Below are 20,090 nucleotides of genomic sequence, written 5' to 3'. Positions count from 1 at the left end.
AACGATGTATCGTCGGTCTATACAGTAGCATGGCTAGGGACAAGGATCGACCGCCTCTGTTCCGGACGAAATTGGTAGAAATCCCCGCAGAAGACAATAATCGGGATCCTGCCAAAGTCGTCTATACTCCGTTGCAGTCAGCACAGCTGTTCGTTCACTACGTACTGCGTCTAAGTACCCAGTATATTAATCTTATCGATGATAAGTCGGACCTTTTCCTGCCACTCGGCCTGGCTTCGTCTATCGATGCGGAGGCTGGTTAAATTGTTCGGCGTAAAGCTCTCTAGATCCGCATACCGACCCGCCGACCGAGTTATATCTTTGAAGAACCTGTAAGTGAAATGGATGGTGACCCCATTGATATTGGCTGCCGCCGCTTCCGAGGTCGCTGTGACCTACAGGCTGTAGTGGAAAGACAATTGATGAATATATTCAGTCTCTTCTGGTACGGCTTGTCCTTCAATCGTGACAAGATCTCGTAGAATATGGCGAATGAACTCGAGCGCTTCAAGACGTAGGTCGCAGAGATATTCAAACTAAACTATACCTTACTGACAAAAAAGCCCTCCAGCCATTGTAAAGGATCTACTCATTACTTTACTTTTGCTATTAGTACTGACTCTTTTCCCTACCCGACGAATATCGTATCACTTGTTATGGTCCGAGGCCTGTGATCTGTGCCCGATATATGTGTGGATGAGGCTAGATGTGGTGAGAGGATTATCAGGAGGCAGTTAGGTGTTAATAGACGTGTTGATAGACGTGTTCACGAAGTAGAGGAAAGGTTCATCTCCCGTATAATAGAGAGAGATTTCCTCCTCTCCTCTTCTTCTTTAGTTTAGCTTGAATGGAATAAGTATTTGCAGACCTTGTAGACTAAACGATATTGATACTTGATCGAATTTGAGTTCAGCGGAGCAACCAATCACTAAACTAGCCTTCCGTACTACCATAAAGCCAACCCCAGAACACTAACGGAATTTCAATCCTTTTGTGATGCTTCTATTGAATATAATTCGAGCTCTTATTTTTGGGGGGGAGATTCGAAAACTGCAAACTCTAGCTTCGTTCCTCCAGGCTCTCTTTCAGTGAAACCCGCTTGCGGGTTCGCATCTCCTGTTTCTAAATTCAGTGACTTTCATGAAACTCACGAAACTGATAGACAAAGTCACGTGCACTTGGCATTACGGGGTGTTTGGGGAGGAGAAGGGTTGATTTTCATGACCAGGTCATGTGGAAATGCTGCCAAAAACAGCGTCATAAACCGGCCTTTTCGACGGCAATTTCACAGGTCCTCAGATTCAGTCTGTAATTAATCGCCAATCAGATATTATGGACAGTAGTATTTCATGCCTGAGGCGACGAGGCATCCATGACGAGAGCTGGCCTGCCCTGAATTCAAAGATTCAACGAAAGCTACAGAACTTTGGACAAGGGGAATTAATACGTCGGCGATGCGATCATTGATCATACCGAAGTACTTTAATACTGTCCATCATTTCGGCTTCTCACCTGTGTGTTCCCCTCTCCCTAACACCCGCCAGGTAACACCACCTAGCAATTCATCTATATATGCTGTTGCGTCCCCATAAAATTTCCATCGTTCCTCTGAGCAAGCCTTCCGCAATCCGCATTTCATCTCGAGATTCGCACCCCGTCTCAGGACTTCGGTCGAGTAAACCTCACCGTCCATCTCCCTACTGATATAGTTCCTCACGGGCTCTGGAACCAACCCCACCACAGCCTTCGCACACCTCACCATGCCTCCGAAGCGAAAGCGTACGCCAAACGGCTCCTCGACCGATCTTACCCTCGACACTACCCGGTCACCATTGAACGATGCGTCCGGCGACGATGCCCGAGAATCCACGTCTCAAAACGAGGACTCTTCGGGAAGTAAGTCGCCCGAGCCGGCGGCGAAACGCTCGCGACCAGCCAACGGACGAGCGGATTCCACGGACAGCGACCTCGATGTCGAAGAAGCCCTCGAACATGGTGAAGGGGGTGAAAGGGGGAAAATGAGGATGGAGGAGCCCCCACGCGCGGGACTGGTCGATCCGAAAGGATATCATACCAATCCTCCGCCTGAAGGGCGTCCGGTCCGCGTGTACGCGGATGGCGTGTTCGACCTCTTCCACTTGGGGTATGCAATGCTTTCCACCGGCTGGGAGGTAACTGCTAACTGGGACTAGGCATATGAGACAATTGCAACAGGCGAAGCAGGCTTTCCCGGACGTATACCTCATTGTCGGTGTCACGGGTGACAAGGAAACCCATCGAAGAAAAGGTCTCACCGTCCTGTCAGGGAAGGAGAGGGCGGAGAGTGTCCGGCACTGCAAGTGGGTGGACGAGGTCGTGGAAGACTGCCCATGGATCATCACCGATACTCCCGAGTTCATCGAGAAATATCAAATTGACTACGTTGCCCACGACGATATTCCCTATGGTGCGGACGAAGGGGACGACATCTACTCCCCGATTAAGGAACAAGGGAAATTCCTGGTCACTCAAAGAACCGAGGGCGTATCTACGACTGGCATCATTTCAAAGTATGTCTTCCCGTGCTGGTTGACCGGCCTCTCATTAAAACTGTTACAGGATTATTCGCGACTATGATCAATACATTACCCGGCAACTCAAGCGAGGAACGTCCCGACAGGAGCTCAACGTCTCCTGGTTGAAGAAAAATGAGCTCGATATCAAGCGTACCGTGGCCGAGTTGCGCGACAACATCCGAACCAACTGGACCACCACCGGACAGGAACTGGGGAAGGAGTTGCGACAGATGTGGCAAGCCAACGGCAGCAGGCCAGCAAGCCCGGCTCGGTCGAGTAGGGACGAGCCAAACCTTTCTCCGAGGCTGTCGAACGTTCCATCGGCCTCTGCTGTGGCTCATTTGAGCCACCTGGACATTCCGAAGTCTCCGACCGGAACCCCGTCGACCAATTCTTCGGATTTCGCAGCGGGCTATAGCCTGGGGTTGATCGGCGGAGTGAGGTCATGGGTAAGTCCCGTCGATTGATTTAGAAGCGTCAACCACTAACCGGCGTTCATATAGATGGCGCGGAGTCGTCGGACGCTTAACGATACTCGGCAGTCAAGTCCCGAAAGCGGTGATGAAGACAGCTCGCGAGCCACAAGCCCGAAAGATATGGAGCGGGGCCGACGGTCCTCACGACTTGCGAATGGGGGTGCCGATACCGAGTGAAAGCTTTCGTTAATGGTTGTATCTTCTTGGATTGACCTGTTTCTCATGTCGATACCGACACATATATCCTTTAATTCTCAGCCCGATGCGTAAAGCAGGCCCCTGGGTTTCTTTCTAATCACCGAGAGTGTGGCTCATGCACCAATTTCTTGTACATTTAAGGCTAAAACCGGAACGAATATCCTAAACTCCAAGTCATCAACACTGTAACAATGAACGGATATATGCGCCGACCCATCTTGATTCCCGAACAAGGCAGTATAACGTCTATATGTGTGTGCTTTAGTCAAGACTCTTAAGGCTCCACCTAGTCTTGTCCTCTTGCATCGCTGATTTCCTCGGTGTTCGCATCCGGGGGGTCGTGCATGTCCGCATGGCAAATCTCCGAACTATGATGTATGTACTCTTTACGTACCATACTTGATTAGTTTCTAAGGCGAGTTCGCCTTGAATACAATCTTAATCATATCGGTCGGTGGCGGATGGTCATCCACTGCCAACGCGGCTCAGGGTCCAACTGACCAGGGTCGAAGAACCGCGGTAATCTTGGGGTATCACCCGTGAAAGCCGATACTCCAGGTCGCCAGTCGCGGCATGATGAGTATTCAACTTTTTCGAAAATCATCGATATCTATGCCATCGTTTTTGGATTTCAAGGGATCTCTTGCTTTGCTGCCAGAGTGTGTTGCCCCGCAGAGCGCAGCCACTCATAAGCGATCTTCTATCTTGATGTTATCATGTCCGACTCCGTAGGTAAGTAGTAGAAGCACGCGAGCATAGCTATCCCCTCCAACGCCTAGATCTGACGACTGACTGAGATAATTTTGTTTACGAAAAGATAGGGTATTTAGTTATGCTCTTAATACCGTTAATAAAGTCCACACGGGGGGGGGGAAACCGCCGGTTGCCACGCGATTGAGGCTCTATGGACTTTATAAGCAAGCAATGGGTACGCATCGGCCGTCCTAAGCACCACTGCATGAAGCTAGGTTACTGATGATACTCTAGAAGGGGACGTGGACGGGATCATGGATCGACCCGAAGGAAAAACGGAGGAAGCCCAGCGCGCAAGGGAAAAATGGTAGGGCAGCCACAGCCCCGCGAATTGCCATTGCCGCGAGCCGCGTTAACACGATCCAAGGGAAGCATGGAAATCACAGAGCAGCCTTTCGCGAACCGAGGCGAAACGACGGTACATATCGACTTTGATCGAAGCCCTTCACAAGTTCGCCGACCCCAGCGACGATACCCGAGAACTGGTGGCGGAGCTCGAATTCGTCTGGGACCAGGTCAAATCGAACGTCCCGTCCTCCTCATCCTCCTCGCCCCTACAAACCCTCGGGTTGCCAACCGGCCTCCAAAACCCGCCTTCCTATCCGTCGCTGAATTCGCCGGAGCTGATGGGAGGGTATAGAACGCAGGACGAACGGAGAGATAGGCAAGCGATGCGAGTTGTCAGTCCGGTGTCGCAAGAGTTGGAGGACGACTTGGACGATGGCGATGAATTTGTCGATGCGCCGGATTCACAGTACAACTACACCACACGAGAAAAAGAAGAAGATGAGGATCGAAGGTCCCCCGAAGGGGAATCGCCTCGACCACCACGGCCCAACCTCGACCCTGGAGACAAGAAATGGCGACGGCGAGTGGAGCAAGCGTTGGTCCGGTTAACGGCAGAAGTGGCAGCATTGCGCGAGCAGCTAGAATCGAGAAGAGTTTTCGGAGTGTCGAAGCACCAACGGGTGCTTCGCTGGGTGTGGCGGGGTTTTTGGGCAGTGGTCAAGCACATGGTGTTTGATCTGGCGATCCTGTGGATTGTCTTGATATGGATGCGACAACGAAAGGACAAGCGGCTAGAAGGCGCAATTCGGGTCCTTTTGGGCGACGCGGTGGCGCAGGTGCAAAAGGTTGGCGGCAAGCAGATATCGTCGCTTGGAAAGATACATCTGAGTTCTCGATCGACCCGAAAGGGCTCGTCATCCTGATGATGTCTAGAATACACGTAATGAGACAGCTTAGGCGACGAAACCATGTAAGATACTGTAATCACATATTCATGTGAACAGAAGATGATGTATGAATGAAAATGTCACTTGATTAGCTTTCTTGGATACCATACATTATGATGTGATAAGTTCATCTTCCCTCACCCTTCTCCCCAATCTATATACTTCTCAACACCTACACCTAACCCACACCCATCGCCCTCACCCATCCCCAGCACTCAACATTCAATGAGTAGCACTCTTTAGAGGCTGAAGTAAGATCGTAATCACCGCCTATTATAGAAGCTCTTAAGTTGCCTGCATGGCAGATCCTGGCCAGGACATACCTGCTCCGACTCGTGTCCTCTTTGATGCTGTGAGTTTCTAGTTTCTAACCTTCCGCGGCACTAAAGCTTACTTGTATTATCCAGGCACTAGTTGACAACGATGTTTGGTGAGTTATTGGTGCTCGACTACCTATATCTTTATACTCATGCTGTTTCAAAAGTGATATGCCATATATCGACCATGCCGACTCAGAGCTTGCGAGACCCGAAAACGCAGCGAATGCTGTGGAACAGGCTGTAAAACTCCAGAAGGAGTACTTGTAAGAGGGCGTGTTGCATATTTTAGACTGGCATGTGGCTTATTGAAGATACTAGTTCAAACTCCTTCTTGAATGGCATCCAGCCCCATGACTGGATGTCTAATGAGCAATCCGACTTCTCGAGCTCCAAGGCCGCCGCACTCCAAGCTGAATGGCCAACTATCCAAACTTTGTTGACAGCACCGGCTCCGCCTACGAGCCCTTCTATCAAGCGACCGCAAACAAAAGGCGACACGCTCTTCAACCTCCGCACTTTCACCGAGCAGTTCAAGTTTCCCCTGAAACGTCTTCTGGAGTGGCCGGTTGGGACGGGGCTAAACCGAGTGATTTTCCTCTTTATGCACCCGCAGAATGAAAAGGAATTTGAACCTGTGATCAGCGCTCTTCATTCTCTTGACCTTGAAGTTTATAGCCTTGCGAGGCCCGGATCTTGGCGATGGTTTTCCAATCACTACAGAAGCGGTGTCATCATCGTGAGTATTGAACACAGGCCGGCCGTTTCTCATGCTGAATCGACCAGATCCAAGCGGAATACGTCGGGCAAGTCGGTGCGATACCCGACTTCCGGGATTTTCTTAAGAGAAGCTTCAATATCTGGCAATTCGGCGCAAGCCCTATGATCCGATATCAGGGTATCCATCGGCTGTTCAAGAAAGGCCAGTCAATGTTGATGACAGATGAAATGCTCACGGCGGACCCGGAACAGGCGCTTCTCATGATCAATTCAATCCACGACAAGCACAAGAGGGTGTGGAAATATAAACGTGCAGTCGAAGAGAAAGAGGATGCGGAAATAGCGGCTGCGTTGAAAGGAGCTGCACAGAAAGAAGCCGCGCAGAAAGAAACCCGGGCTGCAAGGATAGAAGCCGCGCAGTATTCCGTGCCGAAACTCGTTTTTCGAGCTGGTGTCATTCCCTGGCTAATCCAGCATAGCCGCACCGCGACGAGAGACCCCTCGAAGTAAGTCTCCGCTTGAGTATCTAAGCCATCGGCTCCCTAACCAAAGTCAAGCATGAACGAGCTCATCAAGCGCATCCGAGAATTGCAGATTGAATATGACCCGGACCATGAGAAGCAACCACCACACGATATCCACCATCCTGATTGTTGTTTTGTGGGAGTCCCTTTACCCCGGAGGAACAATGGAGGGAAGCAGCGTCTAACCGAGCCAAGAACTGAACAGCAGGTGACTGATACGGATGAACTCGTTGCCTGGTTTGCTGGTTGGGCGATATTCCAATCCAAGTCAATCCGGCGTAACGTCGTCTTGCACCCGACGGCCATTCCGCAGTGGAGCACGAAGTATAATCATTTGATTTTCATTTCCACCAACACCGAATTGAGGGATTTTCTTTCGCTTAAGCCTCAATGAGCGTTCGAGGGCGACGAGGGGACGCGTTTATACCCCTGGACTGCACTGATTTGAAGGCACCATAGGCGTTAGGGGTTACATTTAGTTTCCATTGTACCGTTTATACGAGCGGTCAGGGTCGCTGCCAATGGAGTCATTGACCTTCAGAATGATCAGCCACCAATCCACCGCGACGCAGGCCTGGTAACGCTGAAGCGTTCAAAACTAATGAAGGTCAACGACTGTTGCAACCCGGAGAACGGATATCGGCAAAGGCATGGGCGGTCCCAAGAAGGTTCATTCGTGGATGGATTACACTGATAAATGCGCCGGTTCCCTCAATAATGCAGTCGAACATGTGGACCCAATAGTTCAAGCAGAGGATCGGTCAGTGAGAGGTGATGTGGATATGCATAGAGATGAAGGGCAGGAACTGTACATTGGTCCTTTCCACCTTACCGAATCTGTTATTCCAAGATCTAAATATTGCGACGAGGTCGTCGAGTGTCTCAAGAATGAAGGCACTCAGGAATTGATATCTTGCCGAGGAGAATTCAATTGATTCAAGAGGCTTGCTCTCGGAGTTCGGACCGGCTTTCGCTCAACCATCGCCCCTCGTACATGCGTCCAGTTAGATTTGTCCTTCAATCTTCGACGCCCTATGAAAACTTCACCCCCTGAGCAGGATCCCATCTTCCATCCTTCGTATTTCCTGACGTACTGCTATTTTGCCCGAATCGTATCGGCATCTCAGGCGTCCAGACGCCTGGCGTCGGGATCAGGGTCGTCCGGGTGGGCTGTGGTGCTGGAATCTGATTCTCGGTCGGTGGTCGCTGGCGGTACGAAGGAGCCTGCGCCTCGGCTAGCCGTTCGTTTTGCAAATTGGCAGCTTGTTGTAGGTTTATGCCGGACATGGCATTGGCCAGATCGCTGTAACCGTTAGCTGCTGTGCTGCTGATAAAAGGTACTGAGACAACGCTGACATACCCTTCCACTTCTGACGCTTCCATTCGTCTTTGATATGCAAAGTTTTTGCAGTCGTCTCGAAACCTAGTTACAATCTTGGCGAGATCGTTATAGAATTTTCGGGCCGCATGGAGGTTCGATATGATCTCCTTGTATTTGTAAAACGCATTCTCAAGGCTTTGCAATGCATCTTCTCGCGTCTTGGTCGAGTTTTCCCCTCGTCTCGCATTGACAAAGGCTTGGTTCGTCGCATGTAGGTTCTTCAGGAGGCCATCCTGCTCCTCGCGTTCAGTCTCGACTGCGGCTTTGTCAGAATCGTATAAGCGAAGTCGTTTCTCGAAGAGGCCTTCGAATTGGACGGCTTCGATCTTCTGCATCGGGTATTCACGCTCCAAACGTGCAGTTTCACGGAGGAGGTCGGTGTCTATATGAATTAGTGTCCGATTATCATCATATATCAGGCGGAACCCACTTATATCGTCCTGTTTGGCCTTTGAACGGAGCCCTTCGATCTTTCGTCTCCTTCTGCTTTCCAAGCGGGTCAAATCGTTTAAGCATGCACGAAGATTGCTGGACTCTCGCTCGACTGCCGGTGTCATGACGACCCTTCGACTGCTCGGTACGAATTTCTCCAAGTCATAATCAGTTCCGCTCAGCAGATTCAGTAAACGTTCGTTCTCCTTCAACTTCGACGTGATGAGGGTATCGCTACTATTTGCCGCCGAGAAGTATCCATCGATCTCTTGTATTTGCCCGTAAAGCTTAGGGACGGCAAGTTCTGACGTTGGTCGTGTCCATCGAACTGTGCCATGCTTTTGCCGAGCCCTCTCATCTTCCTCGATCTCGCCACGGAGCAGATCCACGCCTTCTTGGAATACTGCCCGGTCACCATGTCTTAGCTTCTCGGTCTCAGCAATGGATCTCCGTAGTCGAACCACGCCGTCTTGCTGCCGAATCTCTTCGGCATGCGAGAGCAGAGTTGAAGGCAGACCAAGCGGTTTTTCCAACGCCTGGAGGGAGCCCGGTAGGTTTAAGGAACTCAGCTCGCTGATTATCGAGTAAGCCGCGAACATCGATGTTAGAGAAATCCTACATACCGATGAATCGCATTTGTCATATCTTCTAATTGGTCCACGATGTCGTGGTTCACCAACCGGTCCCTTCGGTCTGCATATATACTCGCAGCAACATGAACCGAGTAAGGGACAAGCTTGCTGAACAAGGGATGACCAAGGTCGCTGTTCTCTCCCAGCATAGATGTGGCTTCGAATATCTCCTTTGGCACCTTTGAGGACACCATGGTCGCCCGGTCAAGGGTTTTAAGCTCGCTCTTTGGAGGCACCGGCACTGTTTTCATGTCAATGAGATGAGTGGGGAGTACTTAAAAGACACTCACGTAGATATATCATGTTGTTATCTTTCTCGGCCCTCTTCAGGTCCTCTTGTACCCGGTTTTTTATGCCATTCAGGTCCCCCAGCACTGTCTTATTTACGTAACGGGCTTCTTTCAGAGCCTCGTTGACGCAACTGACAGCATCGATGAGTCTTGCGACTTCTTCACCGTACTTGCGCTTTTCCAAGCAGTCGCACGCAGCGCGATATTGAGCAGCAGCAGCAAAATGATGATGCTTCGCATTCATATGATGGATCCATTCGCTGCTTATAGTGTCAGACTTGACGCCACACTCTACAGCATCGGAATACAAGTCCGACACCTTCGCAGCCAACTTCGCAATGGACGCGTCTTTGAGCCCATCCTTGACGGCCTTCTGCCAAAAGCATTCCTGAGCTTGGGCAAGCATCAATTGTTCCACGCACTCCAACGTCGAGGTGTCCATGTCGTCAGGGGGTGAGGCTCGCATGTCGGGGATGATGTCAGTGCGAAGGTAGGAGAGGACTCCTGCTGAGAGGCAGAAGTAGTTGCATGCGGTCTTGAGTCCGTCGGACGTGGTTCGATTGAGCGATACAGCCAACTGCGAATACATGGCGGCGAGATTAAAAAGGACGTTCGCCAGTTCGAACCTGACATTATTCTGCGAAACTGGAAGATCGTCAGTTGGCAAGCAGCAAACTCCGATCTGAGGAAGACAAACCAGGCCGTTGGAGATTGTAACCCAGGGCGGGATACCATGAAAAGTCCACGCCGATCTGAATGGTACCGTCAGCGAGGATCTGCACCCAACGTTCTCTGTCTCATACGTCTATTGGAAACTTCCCGCCCAACCAAATGAGCTGAGCAGCGTATGACTGCAGTTTCTTGATCCCGGTGATATGGGGATCAATCGCCTGTACCGCCGCCGTTCGAAGATAATCGATCGTCTCGAGATCCTGCTTGAACATATCGGGGTGCTGATCATATTTGGAGGAGATGTATTCTTTGATCGCATCGGAGAGTGAGACGGAATGGGTGCGGCGAAAAGGGACAGCGAGGATATTGCTATATATCGTTAGAAATATAGCAATATATATTTGAGCTTCATGGTTCTTACGAAGCCATTGTTGCAGCGCTATTGTCGATGGGACGGGCGGACGTTCACACGATGCTTCGGTAGCAGTTCAATGTTCCTTCGATCTCAGGGAGGGGCTTGAAGGAAGATTGTCTCGCAAACTATAGGTACATATTCCAGGGCAGAGACTATACACAATGAAGACCGTTATACACATAAAATATGCGGAGATACTGGCCAGTGTCGGTACATGTGTGAGCTTGGACTGGACTAACTGCTCCATCTGCTTCAAAACAATTCGAGGGAGTGACGTCTGGGTCTAGCTAGGTGCCTTATTGGGCCTTGTGGCCTTATTTCAAATGTCCTCCTGTGATGCCCCGCAGGTCCGCACGTGCGTCGGCATGGGGACGACACCTAAATCAGTGAATATTAGAGCCAACTCAGGTAGACTGGCCAACCACGTGCGGCGTAGGCTAGGCACATAATGTGACATCATGCCTGAGTCGGCAAGGCATCAAATACCTTATGTAAACAAACTATGAAGAGTGACATCATCTTGCTCTGCTCGTTCACCACATCCCGTGATGCGTCTCTCGAGTCTCAACTGTTCCTTAATCATCTTGATATACGTACATACCAGAATCTGGGCCAGGTATATATCGACATACTGTACAGATACAGGTATTGGGATGCCGAATACCCGACTTGTGCTCCATCTTGATGATGTACCAGCGCTGTGGGGATTGCTTGGACATGGAGTAGCGGGGACCAAGGGCCCTTATCGTATCCTGAGCAGGTGATACTTCAAACGAAGCAGTATTGATGGGCACCGAGAACAATATCGAGTAGTTATGAATTTAATTTAGAGCCTTGAAACACGTTGCATCTACGTTCACTTGCGTGCCAGTCGCCCAATGACTAGGTACTATCCTTGCAGCGATCCCCGGATACAACTGCGAACTAAGTCTGCGCTGTGGCGGGAGGCTGGGTGATCAATCAATGAATCCAACAAATATCAGGGTTCAAGCCTCAAGATGAGGAGCAAGTTGAATGGATTTGTAACATGCTCATATTCAGCTTCACACGACACCTTTTCTCTTCACACCATTACGCAACGAAAGAGTCGCTGGCTCGACGCACCTGCTAAGATTAAGGGGCCAAACATGCCTCATCACGCAATCCCATTCTCTTCTTAGATTAATTATTTCACCATCCGATACCAGTACGTCCGTAATAATAGTTTTAGGACCGAGGCAAGGCTTGGCTACATTCCCGCATTCCGTAACCCCAGCTATATCTACGCATAAGACGGCCGCTGAGCCACTTCCTCCATTCTCGCTCTCCACGCTACGTTCCAATCCACTTTCATCCTCCACTTAAGCACGCCGACCCTTGTGACCTACAACAATCCCCTCAAAGGAGACTTTTACACCCAGACTCCCAATCACTAAGTCGGCACCATGTCCGAACACGTCTACAAGTTCAACGTTGTCATGACCTGCGGTGGTTGCTCCGGCGCCATTGACAGAGTCTTGAAAAGGCTTGATGGTATGAACCCGTGGCGGCTGGCTTCAGAAGCCTTAGATCAAGGGAATCTGCTAACGTTTGGAACTTTGTAGGCGTCAAAGAGTACAACGTTTCCCTCGAGAACCAGACTGCCGATGTAACCACGGTGGACGACACTCTCACCTACGACACCGTCCTCAAAACAATCAAGAAGACAGGAAAGAAGATCAATACTGGTGAAGCGGATGGAGAACCCAGGTCGATCGAAGTTGCCGCCACTTGAGTCTGGGGACGGTGATGAAGGAATGAATGATGGCCAATGAAGAATTGCGTGGTGCTTTCGAGGAGTTAAGATATTGTCATGTACTCCAACAGATATCTGTAGGGGAATGAGATGGCCATCTTTTCTGAAGGCTCCGTTCTATCCGGTCGTTATTGGCGATATGTGTGGCGTCAGAGTCTCGAGAACTTCCCGGAATTTATGGTCCATGGGCAACTGTGATGAATCAACCAAAGCCAACCATGGGTACCAAAGCTTTCAGCACCATATTAACACGCAAGAGACCACTCGCGACATCTCGGACCTCCTCACTTTCCACTGGTACCTTCCATTGTTTCGAAAGTCGTTGGCGCCATGATAAAACGCAACTTCCTGCCAGTGTTCAATTCTACCTGATGGGATTGACGAGGCGCAAGATACGTGATTGCGTGATTTAAAATCATGTATCGCTATTCATCAGGGATGCACCTTATTAACGCCTTGTAATTCGAGCAAGACAAGCTCTTTGCACCCCGTCGATCGTATCTGACCTGATTGGTATGTGGAAGCAGATGAGGTGCATTTCCTGTGTCCTTTCCAGAACTACTGATTGTAGGAATCAGGAATGGCAGTCTCCGATTACTGTGCTCCAACTCCTACCACGCATCCAGACTGCGACTGCTCTAGGCTTCGACCACGGTACTAACTAGATACTCCGTCATTACAAATGGTTGGACCGTACGTACATTACTTTGCTGGGCCACATATCGAGATTCATTCCAAACTCACTATCTACTGCATATTCATAAAGTTGAATTCCCTCGGTATCAGCATCCTCCAGTCGTTGGCTAAATCACGATCATTCAATCGGAAAACGAATATTTCAACCATGGCTAACCTATCACTCAATCTTTACCTATTCCATCTCATTTCCCTATCAACTCGAAGAATTGCGATACCCCTTCTCCTCATATATTCAACGCCAACCTTTTTGAGCTTCCTACCTGATATTGTTGAATACTATACGAAACTCGTCATCGGTGGCTTGGTACTGATGATCACGTTGTTCATCTCTGGATTTATTTCGGTCGTGCTAAGTCACCTTGGGCTGTCGGGTCTTAGCCTGTACTTCAGTGGAATTTTGTTTGAAACCTTGGTTCGAACAGTCACCGGCATTGCTGTGGTCAAGTCTGGAAGAGTTGAACAACTGCGGCGCGGCAAAGGAGAGGGGAGAGTCTTTGTTGCGAACCACCTGACCGAGTTCGACATCTATATACTCAGCTGTGGCTTTCCCAAGTATTGCACCATCACCGTCAAAGCAGAGCTGAAGACTGTACCGTTGCTTGGATGGAATCTTGTGCTTCACGATGCACTCTTCATCGATCGGAAGAACCCCGCAAAGACACTGAGATCCTTCCGGGCTGCAGGGGAGCAGATACGGCAACAAGGAACGAGCGCATATCTCTTCTGCGAAGGACAACGGTCATATATGCAAGAGCCAGGAATGCTTCCGTTTAAGAAGGGCGCCTTTCACCTCGCTATCCAGGCCCAAGTGCCGATCGTGCCGGTGGTGATTCAGAACTATTCGAACCTGCTCGACAAGGACCGGACAATATTCAAGAGGGGCCGAGTCGTTTTGAAAGGTGAGTGTATCCCAACAGCTATCGAACAGATGAACCAAACCAATGAACCTCCGATAGTGCTCGATCCGATTCCAACCTCCGGGATGACTGAGCACGACGTTGATGATCTGGTCATGCTCACAAGAGAACGAATGTTGACCGCGGCCAAGGAACTAGGCCAGGCATCGCAAACTTAAAGGAAAATTGGAGGCTGCTTCGGCGCAAATGAAAAGAGTTGGCAACCGTTGGAGAGTGGACTCGGAGAGCGACTTCGAACCGAATTACGTGAGAAACATTGTATCCGTCACCTTCTCTATCAATCAACCTATGCATGCAGCGTGCAGCATTCCTGCCTCCTTCTTGCAAGTCAGTTATTATTACCAGATGTGCCAAATCTATTGTTGTCGTTCACAGTTTGTTGACCGTTAACCCTGTCGAAATCATTTCACAAACTTGACGCTTCTTGTACCACAATAGTGCTCTCGCTGAGGTCGAACTGGCGCAGAGCTGGACTACACAACCGCGTTTGTCATTGAATAGTCAGCGCATACTTCGGATGAACTAGAATCCCTTGGGGACCAACGTCCAGGAGTCCATAGTACGAAGCTCGATAGGACGAATTGACGATATCATTGCATATCGTCGTCTCGACCATGGTAGTACGGCGAAACCGGGTGGCACTTGTGACACGTCCGGCTCGACGGAGGGAGCCTGGAGCAATTTCCTCACTTCGAATGAAGTGATTCGCTCATTTGCCCGAGTCCAGAATCGACTATGGCTTCAGGGCGGGAATGTATAATTGGAGAAGCCAACATCGACACGAAACCCAATTTAGTATGACACTGCCATATAGCCCCTGGCACTCTGGTATGACGAGCGGGAACTGGGACGCCGCCACCTGAGTTGCAAATTCAAGCATCAAAAGTCGAATCTCCAACGTAACAACGACAATGTTGCACATTCACCTTCACCAGAGGACCAACCGGCCAGATGCATCAATCTTGCATAATCCGTGATAGGATTGCTAACAACAATGCTAATAGTGCTAATACTCGTACCATCAAGATATTACTACCACAGTCTGGTGTTACGGTGGTGCCGTGACAGAGACATATTCTGGCTCTGACCCCTGGCTTCCGGCTTCCACATTTCGATGGCGCGGTCGTGTCTGGGCCTTCGAAACGTCGTATCAATAACAATACCGAATTACCTGCTGGTACGTAATGGGCAGGTGTCTGTGACCCCCTTGTTTAATGCTTCATTCTTTTCTTCCCGAGTCCTCAAATGCCTCTTCAGTCGTTACGTCCGTTCTTTGATCTCCTGAGTCCTGATATCCCCATCTTCCCTTCCTTTTCTCTCTACAAGTCCGCAGTATCAAATTTGATATTCCCCACCGCTAATTGATTGGATACCCCATCAGTCGCTTCGGGGTATTTTATTCGGACTCTCTCGTTTGGCCTTTGTTTACCAAAGTATACGCCTTAATACCTTTCACCATTTCTCAGTAAACCACCCAAGATGCGTTTCTCCGTCGTCTTTACCCTTGCCGCTACTTTTGGCTACGCTGCCGCCCAGACTGCCACTGGGTCTGCTGCAGGGCCTCAGCAATCATCATCCTGTGCCGCACAGAAGTGAGCTCATTGCCCATTCTAGTGACGCGTTCCTGGCGAACTCTGAAGCTAACACGCACCGTTACAGTATTGTTGAAGCCTGCAAGTCCACCACCGGGCTCCAGGTCTCAGCCTGCACAGTCCAGGACTGGCGCTGCCTATGTGATGCCTATACCGTCGTTTTGACGTAAGTTTTCTATTATTACAGCCTGGAGTCCGGTACCTTGGGGGTTGGTGGTCGATATGTCCCATGACGCATACTGTTGCCGGAGGATGCAGCCATTTCAGCATCTCAATGGTGTATACTGACGCGTTTCTCCAATCACAGCTGCTACGACTCCTGTCCCGGTGACCCGAACCGCTCCGGAGCCGAATCACAGAAGGTTTCCTACTGCAACGCTGCCGACGGGTAAGTCACACCCTTCCACTCTGAATTCTTCCCGGCCTGGTGTTCACATATGATCCGATGATAGTCAATCCTCCTTAAATGCCTTGACCTCCAGCATTAAGCCTACCAAGGCCACTGCAACCACCGCCAAGTCCACGGTCGAGTCCACGGTGGAGTCCGGAGCCGAAACGTCGGCGAGAAAACCCACTTCCCGGCCCTCTTCGGCTTCCGCATCTGCTGCGGATTCCAGCAGCACCGGTGCCGCCGGTGCCATTACTGTACCGGCTGCTGGGGGACTCTTCGCTGCCCTTATGGGAGTGGTGGCACAGTTCTAATTTTGCTTTCACGAGATATGGTGGCTTTTGGATCTAGCGGTGGATTTAATATCTGAATAATCGAAGGTAGGAAAGAGAGTTGAGAGGAGATATGTTAAGTTCGGTGCGTTTAGCTTGATTCGAGTGGTTTGTAAGGTTGTTCACGAGAGGTCGAATAGGTAATTTAACAAATGATCTTCCACTGGTCGGATTGATATCCGTTAGATGTGTCCATCCTTCCTAAACCCGACTGGATTCTAAACGATTCAAATTCCGGTCACCTCTCTCTACTGCTGGCGGGTTGTGCACCATCATAATGCGGTTTCCTGCGATTTACAAGATTCATTTTTCGAGTCAGTCTTTATGAACCAGTCGAGTCTTTCATGTTTTCCGAACATTGAGCAGCGTTCTCCTGTAAACATAGCCCCCAACCAGCGTCAGATATCGACCACTGCGGACTAGAATTGTATTTTATATGAGTCTGGCAAGGCCAATCTCGGGACTAAGGATACGCCATATCCCTCCAAGCTACCACCTTTCCTTACTGCTTCCTTAGTAAATGGATTTGGGAAACGTAATCTACGATCACTGATTAGACCGGAGTGCGTCCCTTCCTGCGCAAGGGCACAATAGAGTACCCAACTGGACCATAAAATTGATGCTATGGCTCCACCTTTATCGATAGTTGTGTTCTGAAGCATGTCTTCAATCCTCATTAAAAGGCAGCATTGGTTACACAGGAAGAAGCAGGCAGTCAAGCATGGATCTGGTACCGGTATTTTGGCAATGTCGCACTGGCCACCAGGAGTACGAGGAACTCAATCTATGGATCCACTGGAGCGGTATTTCGACTCGGAAGCACATGTACATCGACCTGGACTTGCAGGTACTCGGCGTTATGACGGCCCTTTCTCAATGTAGCTAAATACCCAAATTTGGGATCATTACCTGCCGAGAGGACTGGCCGAAAAGTGCAATCTGAGGAGAAAGCTTGAAAAGCGAGTCGATGGGTCAGCCAATGGGGCTGGTCTAGAGCCGGTGGATCGATAGTGTTCATGCATCCTGTAAGCGAGTCTTCAGTGTAGCAGCATCCATGAATCAAAGAGCAACATTGACTTATCACACTCACAGATATGAAGCGGGGTGATGAATCTATGCACGTCTCGGAAGGGTATGCTGGTATATATGTGCAAAAGGGAGCACATAAGAACTAGAGGATGAGAAACCAGTGCAGGAGGCTCTGACACGAGCTGTTGCGTTGCCAACTTCTGTCACCCCTTCAATTAAATGCGGTTATCCAGGCTGCTTCTAATTGGGACGCAGACCTAGATCAGCAACTAGTTCCGCTCAACCCCTCATGAGAAGTTCGGAACGTTGTAAGCCAATACGTTACACAACAGTCAGTCGTGTGTTGCTATCGGCTCATCGTTGGTCTTTCCCCCTTTCAAGGCCTCGAGGGGCCTAAAATCGGTTATGCTACGACCCCGGATCCCCATATCCATTCACCTAGTCGCCAGATTCTTGTCAAAATGCAGCTATACTGGTTGCCTGCCAAGGCGGTACTCTCATCAACGACCTCTCCTATGATCTTTTTCTGACGAATCAGTACTTAAGTGAAGGGAATTTTCATATTTGGGGAACTTGGTTAGGGCTCTAGGTAGTACTGAGCCATCTCCCTAGCTTTTGGATGACTATCAAACGTCACGACTTGAGATAGAAGCGCACACCGTACCGTACTTGCAAGGACCCTTGCAAATAGGGACATGCGCTGGATCGAACAAGAACCGACATCCTGGTTAATCGTGACTCCGGATATTGAAGCCAAAGACGGAAGTGAAGGATATCCGGGGGCTATGAAGCGGTAGATGAATGTGGGACAGGCATGGGAAGATTCGACATAACTGATATTGATCAAAGATTGCCTATATGCCTTTTCTTAACATACCCCTCTGAGCAACCCCTACCACACGCGTCAGTCAGAACGGTTTGTTCCTTCTGGTCCCGGATTGCAAGTGGCTTCAGCAGCGAGTTCTGCGTATCAAGCGTGTTGTCGAGTACTTTGCACCCGCCTGTATGCATGCTCCCCTGTCACCCGCTGGCTGTCGGTGATCACAGATCAACGCTTCGCGTGGCGCGTGGCGGAGGCCTGCGTGTCGAGCTAAGACCTTAGAACTGCATGGCGACATTTGCAGCTTTTGTGGGTATGAGGCCATTGCGATTCGCGACTTGCGAGCCCTAATAAATAATAAAAAATGTAATATGTATGCATCTTCACAGGCCCCGCAAATCGCGCCCGATCGATAAACGAGGATTCCTTGACAATTGCAAGATTGACAAGCTTGACGGGAAAATAGAGCGGATTGCGACATTTAGCTTGCTTTCCCGGACTGTCACTGTGTCATGACTCGGATTGACTCGATGATGACTGGTGAGACCATTGTTTGTGAAGAACTCAGGCTCAAGTTAAAGGCTCGTAGTGAAGTCTGACTTTGATAGAAGGAAACTGAAGCTTTGACTAAATTGACCAAGCTCTGTGAACGTCATAAATATAAAGTAATGATTATCTGTCCACTGCAGGCACACCATTCTGCGCGTGAGGCGTGGTCGATCAAGCGCCACATTCAAGTTCTGATACAAGTTCATCGGCCGCGATTGACCGGGTTGGTTTGGACTTGACGATGGCGTTGGATAGCCTGTCGGCCGTTAGTTATCCCTCTTAATGGCCGGTTGATTGCGCGGAGAACAGGAAGGATCACAACCTGGCCATCGTTTCTCGTTCTTTGGTCACCAAGCGCCAGCGTCTCACATCTAAAGTAGTCGTGGGGGGTCGTAAATTGTGCGAACTACCTCCACTGTAGCGGCTGCTAGACCGATAAGGAAGCGGACGTGTAGTCAACTGCGTTGACCCGACACGGTTTGCGTTTGCGGAGCGTACCGTTCCTCGTTAACCGAGAACCATGGCAAGGTTGAAGGCCGGCAGTTCGTCTTGTTCAACGAAACCAGTATACAGCCGAAGCAGTTTGCCGAAGCAAGTGATCGATACCACATTAGTTAGGTACGTACGCAACACATACCTGCATGCCCTTCACTGTCCAAGGGTCGGTTCCTGGATATCTCGACCTCCACTTGAGAGGCTCATGCCAGGACCAGGCATGTCTGCCGCTTTTCTGAGTGTCCGAGGGAGCAAGGGGACCGTGGATTCTCACAAGGATAGTTTATCTGATAGGTAGATTCGCAAAGGAGGGGGGACTTTCGGCTACGCCTGAGACCTGGTCAAGTTATGAAAATATATGAATTTCCTTCCAATCGCCAATCTGATAGAGTTCTGATACAATCAGTAGTTACTCCGTACCGTACGCTGTATCGTTGACCGTAAGAATGCGTTGGGTTATGGCACCTGTAACATCATCCCTCATCCATGTCAACGCTCTATTCCTTGAAATCAAGCACAGGCAACCTGCTTCACCTTCACATCCCATCTCTTAGCACCTCGCTGTCCACTGTGAAGGTTCTCAAGCGGCCTGGCTCTGATCTTGAGACATTTCTTAGGCTTTTTAGTTTCTCGAGTCTTCTGCTTCGGATGTTAATCTCTTGCCTAGCGCAGTTGTTGCCTTCAGGGATATACAGGCGATTTGTGCTATTCCCGGCGGCATTCCCATCTCAGCTCCCAGCTGCTGGTCGACATTGAGCTTCATTTTCCAATCTACAGCACCCTGCTACCAATAACAACTTCCTTGGCTCTTCCTTCACCGTATCCTAATACCGTCATCCAATTCCATCGGAGAGATTCATCTGATTGACCGCCTCTACTCCGCACGAAACGCCAC

The 20,090-nt window shown here is 49.9% G+C and overlaps 7 protein-coding genes across 7 annotated transcripts; 6 read left to right on the top strand and 1 right to left on the bottom strand.

Annotated features, from left to right (window-relative positions):
• Positions 1–1,267: 1,267 nt before the first annotated feature.
• P152DRAFT_456664 (uncharacterized protein) lies at positions 1,268–3,537 on the top strand. The gene is made up of 4 exons (XM_033679055.1): positions 1,268–2,143; positions 2,193–2,549; positions 2,599–3,004; positions 3,059–3,537. Exons 1-4 carry the CDS (start codon positions 1,761–1,763, stop codon positions 3,206–3,208), a joined length of 1,296 nt encoding a protein of 431 aa, XP_033536045.1. The 5' UTR covers positions 1,268–1,760; the 3' UTR covers positions 3,209–3,537.
• Positions 3,538–3,934: 397 nt separating this feature from the next.
• P152DRAFT_413206 (uncharacterized protein) lies at positions 3,935–5,304 on the top strand. The gene is made up of 4 exons (XM_033677002.1): positions 3,935–3,961; positions 4,047–4,157; positions 4,217–4,289; positions 4,350–5,304. The coding sequence occupies exons 1-4, from the start codon at positions 3,946–3,948 to the stop codon at positions 5,191–5,193; spliced, it is 1,044 nt and encodes a 347-aa protein (XP_033536044.1). The 5' UTR covers positions 3,935–3,945; the 3' UTR covers positions 5,194–5,304.
• Positions 5,305–5,515: 211 nt separating this feature from the next.
• On the top strand, positions 5,516–7,172 carry P152DRAFT_472182 (uncharacterized protein; the record flags this gene model as incomplete). Its single annotated transcript, XM_033681135.1, has 6 exons — positions 5,516–5,569; positions 5,625–5,647; positions 5,702–5,800; positions 5,856–6,273; positions 6,321–6,760; positions 6,812–7,172. The coding sequence occupies 6 exons, from the start codon at positions 5,516–5,518 to the stop codon at positions 7,170–7,172; spliced, it is 1,395 nt and encodes a 464-aa protein (XP_033536043.1).
• A 302-nt stretch (positions 7,173–7,474) lies between these two features.
• Positions 7,475–10,845, bottom strand: P152DRAFT_456663 (BRO1-domain-containing protein). Its single transcript, XM_033679054.1, has 8 exons — positions 10,607–10,845; positions 10,317–10,554; positions 10,211–10,265; positions 9,514–10,158; positions 9,215–9,464; positions 8,590–9,164; positions 8,139–8,541; positions 7,475–8,081 (listed from the first exon to the last, which is right to left on the bottom strand). The coding sequence occupies exons 1-8, from the start codon at positions 10,612–10,614 to the stop codon at positions 7,811–7,813; spliced, it is 2,445 nt and encodes an 814-aa protein (XP_033536042.1). The 5' UTR covers positions 10,615–10,845; the 3' UTR covers positions 7,475–7,810.
• A 1,171-nt stretch (positions 10,846–12,016) lies between these two features.
• Positions 12,017–12,224, top strand: P152DRAFT_456662 (uncharacterized protein). Its single transcript, XM_033679053.1, has one exon. The coding sequence runs from the start codon at positions 12,025–12,027 to the stop codon at positions 12,181–12,183; it is 159 nt and encodes a 52-aa protein (XP_033536041.1). The 5' UTR covers positions 12,017–12,024; the 3' UTR covers positions 12,184–12,224.
• A 1,339-nt stretch (positions 12,225–13,563) lies between these two features.
• P152DRAFT_386477 (uncharacterized protein) lies at positions 13,564–14,109 on the top strand (the record flags this gene model as incomplete). The annotated part of the gene is made up of 2 exons (XM_033675836.1): positions 13,564–13,972; positions 14,030–14,109. Coding segments are annotated over 2 exons (489 nt in total), but the record flags the coding sequence as incomplete, so codon positions are not given.
• A 1,168-nt stretch (positions 14,110–15,277) lies between these two features.
• On the top strand, positions 15,278–16,284 carry P152DRAFT_480600 (uncharacterized protein; the record flags this gene model as incomplete). The annotated part of the gene is made up of 4 exons (XM_033681773.1): positions 15,278–15,582; positions 15,650–15,748; positions 15,890–15,970; positions 16,035–16,284. The coding sequence occupies exons 1-4, from the start codon at positions 15,470–15,472 to the stop codon at positions 16,282–16,284; spliced, it is 543 nt and encodes a 180-aa protein (XP_033536039.1). The 5' UTR covers positions 15,278–15,469.
• Positions 16,285–20,090: the final 3,806 nt, after the last annotated feature.

The sequence above is a fragment of the Eremomyces bilateralis genome (assembly GCF_010015585.1).
Source record: "Eremomyces bilateralis CBS 781.70 unplaced genomic scaffold P152scaffold_5, whole genome shotgun sequence".
In the NCBI taxonomy this organism is placed as follows: Eukaryota; Fungi; Ascomycota; class Dothideomycetes; order Eremomycetales; family Eremomycetaceae; genus Eremomyces; species Eremomyces bilateralis.
This window is presented reverse-complemented; position numbering and strand designations above follow the sequence as displayed.

Bases quoted from the DNA above. Each gene is read 5' to 3' on its own strand.
- P152DRAFT_456663 (XM_033679054.1), bottom strand. The intron at 10,159-10,210 runs GTTTGTCTTCCT...ACGATCTTCCAG, and splicing joins TTACAATCTCCAACGGCCTG to TTTCGCAGAATAATGTCAGG. The intron at 9,465-9,513 runs GTGAGTGTCTTT...ACATGAAAACAG, and splicing joins TAACAACATGATATATCTAC to TGCCGGTGCCTCCAAAGAGC.
- P152DRAFT_413206 (XM_033677002.1), top strand. The intron at 4,158-4,216 runs GTACGCATCGGC...ATGATACTCTAG, and splicing joins ACTTTATAAGCAAGCAATGG to AAGGGGACGTGGACGGGATC. The intron at 4,290-4,349 runs GTAGGGCAGCCA...ACACGATCCAAG, and splicing joins CAGCGCGCAAGGGAAAAATG to GGAAGCATGGAAATCACAGA.
- P152DRAFT_456662 (XM_033679053.1), top strand. From the start codon at position 12,025: ATGTCCGAACACGTCTACAAGTTCAACGTTGTCATGACCTGCGGTGGT.
- P152DRAFT_456664 (XM_033679055.1), top strand. From the start codon at position 1,761: ATGCCTCCGAAGCGAAAGCGTACGCCAAACGGCTCCTCGACCGATCTT. The intron at 2,550-2,598 runs GTATGTCTTCCC...AAACTGTTACAG, and splicing joins ACGACTGGCATCATTTCAAA to GATTATTCGCGACTATGATC. The intron at 3,005-3,058 runs GTAAGTCCCGTC...GCGTTCATATAG, and splicing joins TCGGCGGAGTGAGGTCATGG to ATGGCGCGGAGTCGTCGGAC.